General features: G+C 45.1%; 1 protein-coding gene across 1 annotated transcript in view; it reads right to left on the bottom strand.

Moving 5' to 3' along the window:
• The window catches only part of LOC125465861 (homer protein homolog 3-like), an 85,963-nt gene that overhangs the window by 16,260 nt on the left and 52,189 nt on the right, over positions 1 to 17,514 (bottom strand). Inside the window, exons 4-8 of the mRNA XM_059638420.1 lie at positions 15,830 to 15,897; positions 14,614 to 14,770; positions 7,933 to 8,064; positions 6,331 to 6,438; positions 1,523 to 1,665 (exon numbers count right to left, since the gene is read on the bottom strand). Coding sequence (XP_059494403.1) covers positions 1,523 to 1,665; positions 6,331 to 6,438; positions 7,933 to 8,064; positions 14,614 to 14,770; positions 15,830 to 15,897 — 608 coding nt within the window. The remainder of the gene's footprint in view (positions 1 to 1,522; positions 1,666 to 6,330; positions 6,439 to 7,932; positions 8,065 to 14,613; positions 14,771 to 15,829; positions 15,898 to 17,514) is intronic.

The raw sequence follows: 17,514 nt of genomic DNA, 5'->3' as shown, positions 1-17,514 counted from the left end.
TGGTATCAATGTGGACTTCACCAGTTTCAAAATCTCCCCTTCCCTCAACGCATGCCTAAACCAGCCCAGTTCGTCCCCTCCCCCCCCCCCCCCCCCCCCCACTGCACCACACAACCAGCCCAGCTCTTCCCCTCCACCCACTGCATCCCAAAACCAGTCCAACCTGTCTCTGCCTCCCTAACCTGTTCTTCCTCTCACCCATCCTTTCCTCCCACCCCAAGCCACACCCCCATCTACTTACTAACCTCATCCCACCTCCTTGACCTGTCCGTCTTCCCTGGACTGACCTATCCCCTCCCTATCTCTCCACCTATCTTCTTTTCTCTCCATCTTCGATCCGCCTCCCCCTCTCTCCCTATTTATTCCAGAACCCTCACCCCATCCCCCTCTCTGATGAAGGGTCAAGGCCCGAAACGTCAGCTTTTGTGCTCCTGAGATGCTGCTTGGCCTGCTGTGTTCATCCAGCCTCACGTTTTATTATCTTGGATTCTCCAGCATCTGCAGTTCCCATTATCTCAGGGAATCAAGGGTTATGGGAGGCAACAGTCAGATTTGCCACAGTGGCTCACGAGGCCAATTATTCCACTCCAAGCTGACCCTCTCCTGACTTGGAACCATGTTGCTGTTGTTCCTTCACTGTTTGAGTTAAAAATGCTGGAACTCTTTCTAACCGGGCTGAGGGTGTACCTATTCCCCAAGGTCTTCAATGGTTCGGGGAGGTGGTTAACAGCTGGGCATTAAACACTTGCCTTGCCTACGATGCTCTCATCCTACCATTAAACTTTTAAAAAATGAACTATCATAGAGTTGTACAGCATGGAAACAGACCTTTCAGTTCAACTGATCCATACCAACCAGATATCCTAAATTAATCTAGACCATTTGCCAGTACTGGGCCTATATCTCTCTAAATCCTTCCTAGTCACGTCACCATCCAGATGCCTCTTTAAATGTTGTAATTGTACCCATCTCCACCACTTCATTCCATACATAGGAGTGATAGTCATACATGCCCCACCCTCTGTGTGAAAATGTTGCCCCTTAGGTCCCTTTTATATCTTTTCCCCTCTCACCTGAACCTATGCCCTCTAGTTTAGGAGGACCCCCGGACTCTTATGGAGCAGTAAGTCACTGGCATCAGACTTGGGATACAAAATTGATTGTCTGCCCTGAATCGTATGACATAAGATCTTCGAGAATAGCTTATTCAGCTTCAGGCAGAAATGGAATCTGGGCCTTTTCATGTACTGGCAATCTTGGTGCTATGAGGTTGGGTGATGCATATTCTTAATCAGTACCTCCCATTTTCCTGATTATTACAGTGAGTGTTAGGCAAGAGGAAAATTTAAAATATTTCAGAATTACCCAATATTTCCATCAGTACTGATGACATAATTGAGGAGAGGTTGTTACCATTTCCTGTCTGTATATTAACTGATGGGATGTGCAATTACACATTGTTGGGAAGACAGACTAAGACAGCAGATTCCAGTGGGTCCCATTTCTGCGACTGGTGACTTACCCCTGGGCGAAGAGAGTCTTAAGACGAGCACTGTCCAGCATCATCTCCCCATCACAGCTCTCTGAGTGGTACAGTTTGGGACCGCTGCTCCCATTTACACTGGCTGGTTGCAATGGAGGTGAATGAAGATCTCCTGACAATTCCTAAAGCAGAGTGGACATTTAACAAATCAATCCTCACCACCATAGTCAAACACTAAAATAGGGCAGGAGAGGGAGACTGTATTCCAGGAATACAGGAATCTTAACATGAAAACACAAGCTGATGTATAAGCCATGAGAGCAAATATTTTAGGAAAATGAGCATAAAGCACATCGTGTTGAGAGAAAAACAAGTAGGGAAGAGAGAGAATGCAAGACAGAAAACAGGCGGAGAATAGGGAGAGATTGGGAGACAAGGTTAGGGCCACAGAGAGAGAAACTCTTATTGGAGTTTAGAAGAGATTCAAAGAAAATGCATAGAGAAACAAAGACAATGAGAAATAAACAACAAGACATCAATTTTAGGACAAACAGCTAGCCATTTAAGGTTCAGATGAAGAGAAATTTCTTTAGTCAGAGGGTTGTGCATGTTTGGATTTCTTTACCCCAGGGGTTTGTAAATGTTAAGTTGTTGAATATATTCAAGTCTGAGGTAATCCATTGATATCATGAATTGAATTGGCTGAAGACTGGTGTCTGTGATACTGGGGACCACTGGAGGAGGCCGAGAAGGATCATCTGCTCAGTTCAGGCTAAAGATTGTTGTAAATGCTTCAGCCTTATCCTTTACACTGATGTACTGAACTCTTCCATCATTGAGGATGGGGATATTTGTGGAACCTCCTCCTCCAGTAAGTTGTTTGATTGTCCGTTCACGACTGGATGTGGCAGGACAGCAGACCTTAGATCTGATCTGTCGGTTATGGGATTGCTTTGTTTTATCTATCACTTGCTGCTATGCTGTTTGGCATGCGAGTAGTTCTGTTTGGTAGCTTCACCAGGTTGACATATCATTTTTTAAGCACACCCTCCTGCACTCTCCATTGAACCACGTCTGATACTCTGGCTTGATGGCTGTGGGAGAGCAGGTGATACACCAGACCTTAAGGTTGCATTGGAGTACAGTCCTGGTGCTGATGGCCCACAGTGCCTCATGGACACCCAGGCTTGAGGAGTTCGAGGTCTGTCCCATTTAGCACAGTGATTTTGCCACACAACTTGATGTGAGGTGGTATCAGTGGGTCCTGCATGGATTATGCAGTGGTCATTCTTGTTGATGCTGTCATGGACTGATGTATCAGCGACTGGCAATTTGGTGAGGATGAGGTCACGTGAGTCTTTCCCTCTTGTTGGCTGCCTCACCGCCTGGTGCAGACCCAGTCCAGCAGCTATGTACTTTAGGACATAACAGCTTGAGCAGTAGTGCTGCTACCCAGCCAGTGCTGATGGATAGTTAATCCACCACCACCATCTCAAATGGCAACTAGGGTAAGGCAGTAAATGCTGGCTCAGCCAGTGATATCCATGTCCCATGAGCGATTATAAAGTGAGAGATCAAGAGATTACGAGATTATTAGAGATAGTATGTGTGTGTATTAGAGATAGTGTTTAAGACTGTGAGTAAGAGTGTGATCTTACTAGAGTAAGGGAGAGAACACTGAGTCAGAGACTGCAAGGGCAATAGTCTGTGCATATTAAGAGTGCAGGAGAGTTGAGGCTGGAAACTTGCACTAGAGTCCGAGATAAAGTAAAATAGTGTGAGGGGATGTGGGGCTATGAATGAGAGAGAAACAGTAACAGACTACGAGTAGCAGTGAGAAAGGAATGTAACTTAAAGTAAGACAGATGGGTTGTATTCAGTCAGAGCCGTAAGTATTTCAGTAGCAGCACTTCCCTCCTCACCCAGCACCATTTCATTCACATAGGGAGATCGATGAGCACATCTGCTGTGCAGTGACAGGGAAGGGCAAGGACAAAAAGGGACTGAGAGAGAGATAGAGACAAGGAGGTGGGGAAACTGTGCGGTTTGGAGTTGGTGGTGGTAGTGGGGGGGGAAGCAGTGGGGAGAGCAGTCACTTTGAGCTCCACATGTTGCATCAGGAAATATTCTGATAAATATTTTTCTTTCTGTGTCAAGATGCTGTATTGCAAAGTTGCACCAAGTCCTTGTGGAATAGGTTTTACCCAGGGGATGGCTGGGCTCGGATGCTGCAGCTGCTGGTTCCTTACTCCTGACTCCCTAATCCTGATAGCTGGTCTGGACAGGGAGGATTATTCCAGGAAGGATTATCTGATCATCTTACACAGCTCTACATTACAATCACATAACCCGACAGGCAGGTATAATGGGACACATTCCTGCAGGGAGCTATTATTTTCCACACATTCTTCCCTTTCCAATCTTTTGTGACCTTGTTAATAAGTCAAAAAGAACTTGCCACAGGTAGGAAAAAAGAACCGTCTTTGAGACCCTGATCGTAATTCATTCAGTGGTGTCAATAAATGATTGATTCTGGTAGGTTTACTGAGGACAGCAGAGACAGAGCTCTACCTGGTCTCCAACCCCATGCTCTAGCTGTCCTGGGAGAGTTTGATAGGGACAGTGTCAAGGGAGCTTTACTTTCAGTTCAAAAGAGTACAGAATTGTTTATTCTATATCTAAACCCATGCCTTCCCTGTCCTGAGAGTGCTTGATGGGGACAGTGTAGAAAGAGCTTTACTATCTGTTTAAAAGAGTGGAAAGAGCTCAAATTTTAGTTTAAAGGGGTAGAGGCAAGTTTACTTTCAGTTTACTTAGACAAAGCTTTACTCTATCAAAACCCATTCTGTCCGTGTCCTGGGAGTATTTGATGGGGCAAATGTGGAGAGAGCTTTTCACTGTATCGAAATAACTACGCCCAATGTTCTGAATTTGCTGGCTCAGGATTCTGGTAGATGTGATGCACTTTATTTTACTCAGTGTCTAGGGTAAAAGATCAGATTATTTTTGGGTCCTGTCCTATATAGCTGACTACAGTGAGATGAATGAATTTTGGGACTAAGGTTTATTGCAGCAACTGATCCACGTGAATGAGTCTCTGACCCATTAAATCTCCAGTTTAACTGCGCTTCTCTTCGTTTTCATCATTTTAAAGCATAGAAACAGGTGCAGCAAGGATTCCAATCCTGCCAGATCCCTATAATCTCAGTGCCTGACCCAGTCTCAGTCCAAGTTTGGTTACTGTTATTTGGCATTCTTGCTGTGAGATTTGAGTTGGTCACTCTTGGTCAGAGTAGTTCAGTCCCCTTCCTTAGTCACTGTCCCTCCTCTGCCTCTCACCTATCTTCCCCTTGTTGCCCCCTCCCTACCTCATTCTCTGCTACTTGGTCACTGATCTGTCTCTCAGCCTTTTTATTTTGGCCATTCTCAAAGTCTTTCAATTGGTCAGCCATATCGGTCATTCGGTTACAGCTTTGTACTCTCAATGAGAATTGGATGCAGCTAGGGGTGAGAATGTAAAATGTAGCCAGATATGTACTGCTGAGGCTGCACAGGTTCTGGTCAGACCGCATTTGGATGTACTGAAGTTGGTGGGAGTCCAGATGAGGTTTACAAGATGATCCCAGGGATGAAGGGTTTGTCATGAGGAGCAGTTGAGGTCTCTTGGTTTGTACTCAATGGAGGTTTAAAAGAATGAGGAGAAATCTCATTGAAACTTACAGAATACTGAGAGGCCTGGATATAAGGATGTGGAGAAGACGTTTTCACCAGAAGAGTGACTATGACCTGATGGCACAACCTCAGAGTGGAGGAATGACTCTTAGAATTGAGATGAGGAATTTCTTCAGCCAGAGAGAAGTGAATCTATGGAACTCAGTGCTGCAGAGGGCTGTAGAGGCCAAGTTATTGAGTATCTTCAAGACAGAGTTAGATTCTTAATTAGTAAGGGCATCAAGGGTCACAGGGAGAAGGTAGGATAATGGGATTGAGAAATATATTAATCATGATGAAATGGTGAAAGTCTTGATGGGCTACAAGGACTAATTCTGCTCCTATGTCTTATGATCTTATGTTGCTGCTGAAACTAGATTGATGAGAAATCACCAACAGATGCAGTGGTATTGAATATGACAGAAGGGACATTAACTCTGGGTATCATAGAGAATAGGTACTGAATTCCAGATTCACCACCCTCTGGCTGTAGGAATTCCTCCTCATCTCAGTTCTAAAAGGTTCTACCTTCACTCTGAGGTTTGTCCCTCTGGTCCTGGTATCTCCTACCAGTGAAAACACCTTCTCAACATCCACTCTATCTAGGCCCCCTCACTATTCTATAAGCTTCAATGAGATTCCACCCCCATCCTCCTAAATTTCAAGAGTATGGAATCAGAGTCCTTAACCGCTTCTAATATGACAAGCCCTTCAGCCTGGGCATCCTATGGAGGCATCTGATGGGACAAGGGCTCAGAGCTTTAGAGGACAGGTGAGTAGGACCTAAGGTGGTTCACCCCAATGCACACATGCACTCCACGAATGATGTCCAACCTGCCTTTTAACGATTAAAATTTGAAAACAGCCTGCCCATGCCCAAGCCTGTTATTCAAGTCAATTGGCTTGGTAACAAGTTCAATTGCCAGTTATTTATTAAAAAGTGGGCAGACCTCCAATTTTGCCATCTGCCCAAGCATCTTATTATGGGGAAAGCTGGGGTCACTGGGAAAGCATGGACTGGGCACCATGCACACCCTGAAAGAGGATTTACAGACACTGGAGTGGGATTCAAGGCGTAATTTTTATACGATGATGGTACTAGAACTCTTTTCAGTTTCCCAGTTAATTGTCATTACCTGTGGAGCTGCAATATCCAGTGCTGGGTTTGTTAATTCAGTTTTATCCTGGGATTTCTCTCTTGTTAATCGTGCAGCTTCTTTAACCTCTTGAAACCTTTCTGCAAACTTTAACAGAACAGAAACATAAGAAATCTCTTCATTCTACAAACGCTTGGCTTTAATCTTCTGATTTTGCTGCCTTGTTCTGTACAACACCATAATGCCATTCTAAACAGTAATTCATTGGCATTGAGACACACTGGGATATCCTGAAGATGTGAAAATGATAAGAAAAATATAAGGTCTTCATTGACATGGCACCTATTATATAATCTGTTGCTCCTTTTTCTGTTCAAATCCTTGACACTGTGGAATTTTTGATGCTGCCAATAATCACTAGTGTTAGAAACGTTATATCACATCATGTCACTCGCTTAGCATGAAACTCAGTTTTAAAGCCATCTCTTTACCTTCTCCCAAGTTCTTATTGTGCAACCCTCTTTCTGATCTGTTCACCTTTCACCTGTCCCTATTTCACACCAACCCACTGGCATTGCTCACAATCTTTTAATATCTGCATCTTTTGCATGCCCTACATCCTGCACACATTTAGTCGCCATCTCTTTCTGGTCTCATCCTGGCCTGACCTGCTGCCCTCTTATAGAGTGATAGAGTGGTACAGCATGGAAACAGACCCTTTAGTCCACTCATCCATGCCAACCAGATATCCTAAATTAATCTAGTCCCATCTGACAACACTTGCCCCAGATCCCTCTAAATTCTTCCTATTCATGTACCCATCCAGATGCCTTTTAAATGTTGTAATTATACCAGCCTCCACCACTTCCTCAGGCAGCTCATTCCATACACGCACCACCCTCTGTGTGAAAATGTTGCTTCTTAGGTTCGTTTTAAATCTTTCCTCTCTCACCTTAAACCTATGCCCACAGGTTCTGGACTCCCCTACCCTGGGGGAAAAGATCTTGACTAATCACCCTATCCATGCCCCTCATGGTTTTATAAACCTCATAAAGTCATCCCACAGCCTCTGACATTTCAGGGAAAATAGCCCCAGCCTATTCAACTTCTCCTGAGAGTTTAAACACCCAAACTCTGGCAACATCCTTGTAAATCTTTTTTGAACCCTTTCAAGTTTCACAACATCTTTCCTATAGGAGCAAGACCAGAATTGCACACAGTATTCCAAAAGTGCCCTAACCAACGTCCTGTATAGCTACAACATGACTCTCCCAACTCCTACAATCAATGCACCGACCAATAAAGGCAAACATACCAAACACCTTCTTCACTACCCCTCTATCTGCGACTCCACTTTCAAGGAACTACGAACCTGCACTCCAGGGTCTCTTTGTTTGGCAACACCCCCACGACCATATCATTAAGTGTATACCTGCTGCCCCGATTTGCCTTTCCAAAATAGAGCGCCTCACATTTATCTCTCAACCCTTAGTCTAGGATGCTTTGCTTCATTATTGCACTCTTGAATATAAATTGCTGCCGTCTTCACTCCTTGTGGGGAATCAGACCCCTGACTCTTTACTCTGATTACTCAGTTAAGATAATCACATAAGTATAATTGGGGTCCGCCCGACCAGGTACCTGTGAAAGCTGCTGCTCTGAGTTGAAGCCCAGACCATAAACGGTGTTGGCACGACTATCGGCCCATTGGCCAAATTTTTGCGAGGTTTTGGTGAATGACATGTTAGGGGTTATGGTGCTGTTGATAATTGCCTGAAATCAAAAGAATTCATTAAATTAGGATGACAGCAAATAAATTCCAGACTAATTCCCATCTTCCTCCCGAGGCTCAGTTGGGTAGAAGTAACGGTGAGGTTGGGTTTGATGATGGTGTTGATGAGGAGTGACCTCAGAGAGGAGGCAAGTAACTGTGGTGCGGAAGTGGACGATTTGATTGTGGATGGTGAGTGTCAGAGTTGTAGAGAGCTACAGCAGAGGAGAAAAGTACCTTTGGCTCATTGAGTCTGCACTGTCAAAAATCTGTGCCTCATCCCATTTTCTTGTACTCGGCCTGTTGCCTTGGTGTCACAAATGTACATTTGACCAGATTGTCTGTACTTTTTTTAATGGGACGAGGTTGTCAGTGGCTGGGATAGTATTTCTTAACCATTCCAAGCTACCCTTGAGAAGGTGGCGGTGAGCTGCCTTCTTGATCCACTGCAGTCCACTTGGTGTGGGTTGACCCACAAAGCCAATATGGATGGAATTCTGCGATTTTGACCTAAAGATACTGAAGGAACAGCAATATATTTCCAAGTCAGGATGGTGAGTGTCTTGCAGGGGAACTTGCAGGGGTGGCATTCCCATTTATATGCTGCCCTTGACCTACTGGTTGGAAGTGGCCATGGGTTTGGAAGGTGCTGTCTGAGGATCTTTGGTGAATTTCTGCAGTGCATCTTGTAGATAGTACACACTGCTGCTACTGAGCATCAGTGGGGGAGGCAGTGGATGTTTGTGATGTAATGCCAGTCAGGTGGGGCTGCTTTGTTCTTTATGGTGTTAAGCTTCTCAAGTATTGTTGGGGCTGCACTCTTCCAGGCAAGTGGAAGTATTCCATCACTCTCTCATAATCTAAGGCTATCCTCCTCTCTATTTAAACCCTACCAATTTTTGTATCATCTGTGCCCTTATTGCTCAACTCTTTTATGTTCAAATCTAAATCATTTATAAATACCAAAAACAAGGGCCCCAACACTGATCCCTGTGGGACCCCATTGAATACAGGTTTTCAGTTACAAGAACGCCCTCAACTAGCACCCTTTGCTTCTGATTTTGGATCCAATTTGCCAATTTTTCTTGGATCCCATGAGCTCTTACCTTCACTTTCAGTCTCGCTTGCAGGACTTCATCGGCCTTGCTGAAGTCCCACTAGGCTATGTCAAAAGCATTGCTCTTATCGACACATCTGGTCACCCCTTCAAAAAAATTAAATCAAGTTGGTCAGACACGACCTGCCTTGAATAAAACTGTGCTGACGTCTTGATTAATCCCTGCCTCTCCAAATGCAGATTAATTCTATCTCTCAGAATTACTCCATAAGACAATAAGACAAGACATAAAGCAGAATGAGGCAATTCAGCCCCATTGTTTCTGCACTGCCATTCAATCATAGTTGATATGTTTAGAAACCGCATTCTCTTACGTTCTCCCCTTAACTCTTGATTCCCTTACCAATCAAGAACCTACCTATCACTGTCTTAAATACACTCAATGAATTCCACAGATTCATCACCCTCTAGCTGAAGAAATTATTCTTTATCTCACTTCTAAATGGAAATTCCTAACTCCAATAATTCTTGAAAGATCACTACCCGATGCCTCAACTAGGTCAAAAATCACACGACACCATGTTATAGTCCAACAGGTTTATTTGAACATGTGGCTTTTCGGAGCCTTGCCCCTTCCTCGGGTGTAATGAGAGAGGAAGTATCAAGAGACAGAATTTGTAAGTAAAAGACCAAAGGATTATACAACTAATGTGAACATATTTAATAACCCTAAACTGGCTGGCTGACTCCCTCCTGTTAAATCCCTAATCAGTTACAAAGGAGATGCAGGTTTTGATTGATCAATACGCAACATGATTGATGACAATGGGCACCTCACCGAGATTTTCCCCATGCCACCACTTTTCACCTTAAACAAGTGCCAAATCTTTAACAGGCCACTGTTTGCAGCAAACTACCCAGCCTTCAGGACAACATCGACCACAACCTGATCATGGCAACCTCTGCAAAACACATGCGAACACCACTCACCACATGCATGGCAGATACTCCACCACATGCATGGCAGATACTCCTATGACTCAGCCAACATTGTTTATCTCATACACTGCAGACAAGGATGCGCTGAGGTATGGTACATGGGTGAAATGATAACAGATGATATAATCTGTTGATAATAATATCATATCATATTGATAACTATGATAATAGATGAATGGACACTGTGCATCAACTGCAGGACAGGGATGCTCCCTCACGGTAGGGAACACTTCAGCATTCAAGGACATTAGGCTTCAGGTTTTTAGGCAAATGTCCTCCAAGGTGGACATTAGGATACACAACAACGCAGAGGCTGATGGCCAAGTTTGGTACCTATGATGACTGTCTCAACCAGGATCTTGGGTTCGTGTCGCACTACAGGTGATCCCGCCACACCATGCACACAAACGCACAGCCCCCACCCCCTCACACACACAAATTGCACGCCCCCTTTCTCTCTCACACACGCAAACGCACTCACCCCCTTTCTCTCTCACACACGCAAACGCGCATGCCCCCTCTTGTTCTCACACACATGCAAATACACACACCCACTCCTCTCACATTCAAACGCACACACCCGCCTCACACATGCAAACGCGCACGCCCCCTCTCTCACATGCAAACGCGCACGCCCCCTCTCGCTCTCACACGCAAACGCGCACGCCCCCTCTCTCACACACGCAAACGTGCACCCCCCCTCACACACGCAAACGCGCATGCCCTCTCTCTCTCACACGCAAACGTGCACGCCCTCTCTCACACACGCAAACGTGCACGCCCTCTCTCTGACACACGTAAACACGCACGCCCCTCTCTCTCACACGCAAACGCGCACGCCCCTCTCTCTCACACACGCAAACGTGCACGCCCCCCTCTCACACATGCAAATGTGCACGCTCCCCCTCGCTCTCTCACGCAAACGTGCACACCCCCTCTCTCACACGCAAACGCGCACGTGCCCTCTCTCTCACACGCAAACGCGCACGCCCTCTCTCTCTCACGCGCAAACGCACACTCTCTCACACGCAAACGGGCATGCTCCCCCCTCACACGCAAATGTGCACACCCTCTTTCTCTCTCACAGACGCAAAAGTGCACGTGCACCCCTCACACACATGCGAACACGCACGCCCCCTCTCTCTCTCACACGCAAACACGCACGCCCGCTTCTCCCACACATGCAAACGCGCACGCCCCCTCTCTCTCGCATGCAAACATGCACGCCCTCTCTCTCTCACACGCAAACGTGCACGCCATCTCTCTCTCACACGCAAACGTGCACACCCTCTCTCGCAAACGCGCACACCCCCTCTCTCTCACGCAAACGTGCACGCCCCCTCCCTCTCTCACACGCAAACGCGCACGCCCGCTCTCTCTCTCTCTCACGCAAACGCGCACGCCCCCTCTCTCTCACACATGCAAACGCGCACGCCCCCGTCTTCTCACACGCAAACGCGCACGCCCCGTCTCTCTCACGCAAACGCGCACGCCCTCTCTCACACACGCAAATGCGCACACACCCCCTCTCACACACGCAAACGTGCACGCCCCCTCACACACACAAACGCACATGCCCACCCTCACACACGCAAATGTGCATGCCCCCCTACACACAAATGCGCACGCTCCCGCCCTCTCACACACAGAAACATGCATGCCCCCCTCACACACGCAAATGTCCACACCCTCTTTCTCTCTCACACACGCAAAAGTGCACGCTCTCCCCTCTCACACATGCAAACATGCTCACCCCCTCTCGTTCTCACACACACAAACATGCACACCCCCATCTCACACACATGCAAACATGCAACGCCCCCCTCTCTCACACACACGCAAATTGACATGCCCCATCTCTCTCTCTCTCACACAAATGCACACGTCCCCTCTCTCTCGCACACGTAAATGCTCACATCCCCTCTCACACACACGCAAACATGCATGCCCTCCCTCCCTCTCACACATGCAAATGTGCACTCTCTCTCAAACAGGCAAATGCGCACACTCTCACATGTGCAAACGCACACACGCTCCCTCTAATACACACAAACAAGCACGCCCTCCCTCCCTCACAAACATGCAAATGCGCATGCTATCCCTCTCTCTCACAAATGCAAACTCTCACACTCTCGCTCTCTCTAACACACGCAAACGCGTATGCCCGCCCTCTCTCACACACATGTAAACTTGTGCACCCACTCCCTCTCTCTCACAAATAGATACAAATATATGGGTTGAATTTATATTTGCAGATTTCTATTTGCAGATGTGGTGTATTTTGTTCAAAGAGCACACAATTTGTGGACACAGTCAGTAAATGGGGCATTTTCAAAATTCATGCTTTGGAAACAAAACCAGTCTGACTCCATGTTAAAACACAGACAGTTTGCAAGGCCTCACACCAAAAGGCATTGTTCGAACTGAGATGTCACTCCTTATATTCATTGATAAAACCTTTAGTTATCTTAGGATATTGACTTGAAAGAAATTCAGAGAGTTGCATATTAATCAAAATCTGCATCTCCTTTCTAGCTGATTAGGGATTTAACAGGAGGGAATCAGCCAGCCATTTTAAGGTTATTAAATACATTCACATCAATTGTATAAAGCTTTGATCTTTTGGTTATAAATTCTGTGTCTTGATACCTCCTCTCCCATTACTCCTGAGGAAGTGGTAACACTCCAAAAGCCTGTGTGTTCAAATAATCCTTTTGGACTACAATGTGGTGTCATGTGATTTTTCACCTTGTCCAACCCAGTCCAACACTAGCACCTCCAAATAATGCCTTGGCAATCTCCAGAGTTGTCTCCTTCAGGACTCTTGGGTGTTGTCCATCTGATTTCTCTACCTTCAGACCTTTCACCTTCCCCAGCATCTTCTTAATGATGATCATTACATTCATCTCTGCCCTCTAACTATTTTAAAGTTCTGATATGCTGCTCATGTCTTCCACTGTGAAAACTAATGCAAAGTACCTCTTCAGTTCCTCCACTATTTCTGTGTTTCCCCAGTACAACTTCTCCAGCCTCATTTTCCATCAGTCCAATGTCCACTTGTTTCCCTCCTACTTTTGCAATTTTTTTTATACTACTAACTAGCTTACTCTCATATTTCATCTTCTCGCCCCTTATTGCTTTTGTCCTCTGAAGGCTTATAAGGCTTCCAATTGATCTTCACCACATTGTAAGCTTTGGTCTTTGCTTTTATGCTGCCATTGACTTCCCTTATCAGCTGTGGTTGTCTTGTCCTCTCCTTAGTATATTTCTTCTTCCTTGGGATGAATTTCTGCTCTGCCTCCCAAACTAACCTCAGAAACTCCTGCTATTGTAGCTCCACCATCATTCCTGCTAGACTCCTCATCCAGTCAACACTTACCAGTTTCTCTTTCATGTCTCTGCAGTTACAATTACATCTGATTCACTCTTCTTCCCCTCAGACTGCAGGATGAATTGTGGATCACTGCTCCCTAGGGGCTCCTTCACATCAAGCTCCCTAATTGAGTCTGCCTCGACATACATCAAATCCAGAAGTCAGGTTCTATTGAGGGCTCTACCACCAGTTGCTCTAAAAAAATGTCATCTTGTAGACAATCCACAAATTCCTTTTCTTGAGATTCATTACCAACCTGATTTTCCCAATCTATCATTGGTTCCAATAGTTTGCCTATCACTGAGGTTACTTGAATAACATTGGCCTCATGAGAAATGCTAGATGACTGCAAGACAGCCGAACAGGAAGTGAAAATTAATGCCAGTGGCCCTGTTATTTACTCCCTCACCTCACTGAACAGCCTGGAATACACTTCATCCGGTACTGGAGATTCATATAATTTTAAACCTCAAACCACTGAGAACCTCCTCGTTGTCTATGCTAATTTCTTTAATTATATCAGGGTCCTTCTTCCTGATTTCTAGACCCACATTGTCCCTGTCACTGATGGACACTGATTCATTTGGAATCCAACCTACGATCCCTAGCTCCATGCACTAATTATCAGTGTGATCCTTAATAGGCCCTATCTACTCTTTCCCTTGTTCTTATTTTACTCTTAATATACTTGTAAAATAGCTTGCAATTTTCCTTTATTTCACCTGCCATTATCCTTTCATGTCACTTTTTTGCTCTCCTTATTTCCTTTGTAAGTTCTCCCTTGCATGTTCTATACTCCTCTCCGTCTTGTGCTGTTTCGAATCTTCAGTATATGCCAATAAGCCTTGCTGGTCTCACCCTTTTATCTTTATTGGAGCATACCGGCCCTGTACTCTCCCTGATTCCTTTCTGAATGTGCCCAACTGTTCTGTCTCAGATTTACATAGAAGTGTAGATTATCAGTGACCGCAGTGTGAACAAGGAACAATGATGATACAGACTGGAGTGAAGGTGTTTTTTTCAGGGATTTGTGAGATGGTGATGTGGATGCAATGATCCAGGAGAGTTTATTGCCATTATCTGGGGTGAGCTTCAGTTCTTGGGCTTCCAATTTCTTGATACCTTAGTTCCACCGACACTAATGATCCGATAAACATTGCGTGTACTGTCGTAGAAGAAAGAGACGGTAACAGCATGCTTGCTAGCTGGAATCCAGTTCCGTTTGGTTGCTGGGTCGATCTGGAAAACGTGGGCCCGTGCACTGAAAATCGGCTGCTCCCTACAACAAGAAACCAAAATTCAAAAACCGGCTGCAAAACCACCAAATCCAACAGAAAGTTACTGTCACTGAAATCAATTCATTTTCAAAACTCCTCACGATCAGGCACATCCAGAGAACTCTCACTCTTTTAGACACTACCATTTGAATCCAGATCTCTCTCGCACGGACTCTCATTAGGACACAGGAACCTTCTGTAATTAATTACCCATCTCCCACTGAGAGTAGAGATAGTGATTTCAAAATATAACTGGGGATTAATATTTTCCTCTCGGAGTTTGTTTTAACTAGTAGCACTTTCAACAGAAAATGCAGGGTTCAAGTAAGACATTAAACTCCGGTTCCTATCCACCCTCTCAGGTGGTTGAGAAATAATTCCACAGGACTATTTTGAAAAGGAACAGACCAGTTTATCTTGGTGTGTTCTGGAGAATCCCTCACCAACACTGAAGTCAGATGATGTACACCTGGGATTCCAAGTCACAGAAGGCTCTGGGCCAAGTGCTGGAAAATGGTATTAGAATAGTTAGCTAAGTCTTTTTGACCTGCACAGATTCAATGGGCCAAAGGGTTTGTTTCCAATATTGTAGACCTCTTTTACTCTAGGACATATTCCTTATCATACTGCAGATGGTGGGAACTCCCAACAAATAGCTGCAATGTCCTCTTCATTTCCACAGTGGCTACATCTCAAATATAGAAGAGATGTCCTTAGGGCATGAAAGGTGCTAAATTAATGCAAATCTGTCTCTGAGCCGAGTGGCCTGTTTATCCTGTGTAGATGAGGGGAGCTATTAAATGAGTGAACTTTCTCCAAAAAGGTAAGCACTCAAACCAACAAACTAATCAGTGATAACAAGGTGTAGAGCTGGATGAGCACAGCAGGCCAAGCAGCATCAGAGGAGCAGGAAAGCTGATGTTTCTGAAGAAGGGTCTAGGCCCGAAATGTCAGCCTTCCTGCTCCTCTGATGCTGCTTGGCCTGCTGTGTTCATCCAGCTCTACACCTTGTTATCCCAGATTCTCCAGCATCTGCAGTTCCTACTATCTCTGAAACTAACCAGTGATCGGAACATGCAGCAGAATATGGTGATAGAGTAGACTGGGGGCTGGTATTGAACTGCAGACCCTAGAAAAATGAGATAGAGAAAAAAACAAGATTTGAGTTTTTACTAAACACATCCTCCACATGGCAGAGGGAATGTGATCACCCAGACAGACACAGCCAGACAGTGAGAGCAGAGAACACACATACACTCACAAAGATAAATTTGTACAGCTATCCCCTTTGGTCACTTCCCCGGTGTGTCTAGTGCAGTTACTTTGATAGATGGTACCGAGAGGGTGCGAGTTTCAATGGGTCTGAAGCCAGGTGAAATCTCCTGTTTACTTATTGGCTTTAAAATACCACCCCTGCACATCGCAAACACCACAAAAAACCCAAACTTTTTCCCAAATCCCTCAGAAAGCTTTACTACTTTCAACCAGAGAACCTCATTGGATTCCTCAATAGCTATTAGACTGGTGATGCTACTCCTGGGGGATCAGCTCTTTGTTCTGAATTACCTAGACTCTTGGAGGTTATACTTAAATTGGGAGTGAAAGCCCCTGAATCCCCACACAAGTAAAAATGGGCTGATTTCAGATATCAATAACTGCACAACTATCTCTCCCACAACGTTCCATCAAACACCATCACAACTCTGGGGAGCAGTGGTGAACAGATGGCCAATGAAGACCATAAGACCAGAAGACATAGGAGCAGAATTAGGCCCACTGAATCTGTTCCATCATTCAATTGGTTGATATGTTACTCCACTCCATTCTCTTGCCTCTCCCCTTGGCTTTTGATCCCCTTACCAATCAAGAAATTCTCTATCTTTGTCTTAAATACACTCAATGACTTAGTCTCCACAGCATTCTGTGGCAATGAGTTCCACACATTCACCACTGGCTAAAGAAATTCCTCTTCATCTCAGTTCTAAAAGGTCATCCCTTCACTGATGCTGTGCCCTTGGGTCCTAGTCTCTGCTGTTCGTGGAAACATCCTCTCCACATCCACTCTATTTAGGCCTGTCAGTATTCCATAAGTTTCAATCAGATCTGCCCTCAACCCTCTAAACTCCATGGAATATAAATCCAGAGACCTCAACCACATTCCTCAGATAACAAGCCCTTCATCCCTGCAGTAATTCTTCTAAACTTCCTCTGAGCCCCCACCAAAAAGTGATGCGCACAGCCCAGACCATCACAGAAGCCAACTTTTCATCCATGGACTCTATTTACACTGCTCACTGCTGTGGAAAGGCGGCTAATATCATCAAAGACACATCAAAGACCCAGTAATGATCTCCAACAACCTCTTCCATCAGGCAGAAGATACAGAAGCCTGAACACACACACCAGGAGGTCAGGAACAGCTTCTTCCCAGCTGTTATTAGACTGATGACTGGACACTCTAGCCTCAAATAACGCTGATCTTGCTAACATTAATCTTGCCTAGCACAGACCCTATGCAGTGTAATCTGTATGCCTCTGTCTAAGTCTTTTTGATATGTACATCCTTGCTTACTATGATCTGCATGTACAGCTCGTAAACAATGCTTTTCACTGTACTTTGGTACACGCAACAATAAATCAATCCATTCAAAATATTCTAAATACCATTGTACTGCTGATGCTGAACCTGCATGTTAAGGTTAAAAGAATCCTAAACCTGGACTTAAGTCTCATCATACTTCAGATT

This window comes from Stegostoma tigrinum, chromosome 30 (genome assembly GCF_030684315.1).
Source record: "Stegostoma tigrinum isolate sSteTig4 chromosome 30, sSteTig4.hap1, whole genome shotgun sequence".
Classification (NCBI taxonomy): Eukaryota; Metazoa; Chordata; class Chondrichthyes; order Orectolobiformes; family Stegostomatidae; genus Stegostoma; species Stegostoma tigrinum.
This window is presented reverse-complemented; position numbering and strand designations above follow the sequence as displayed.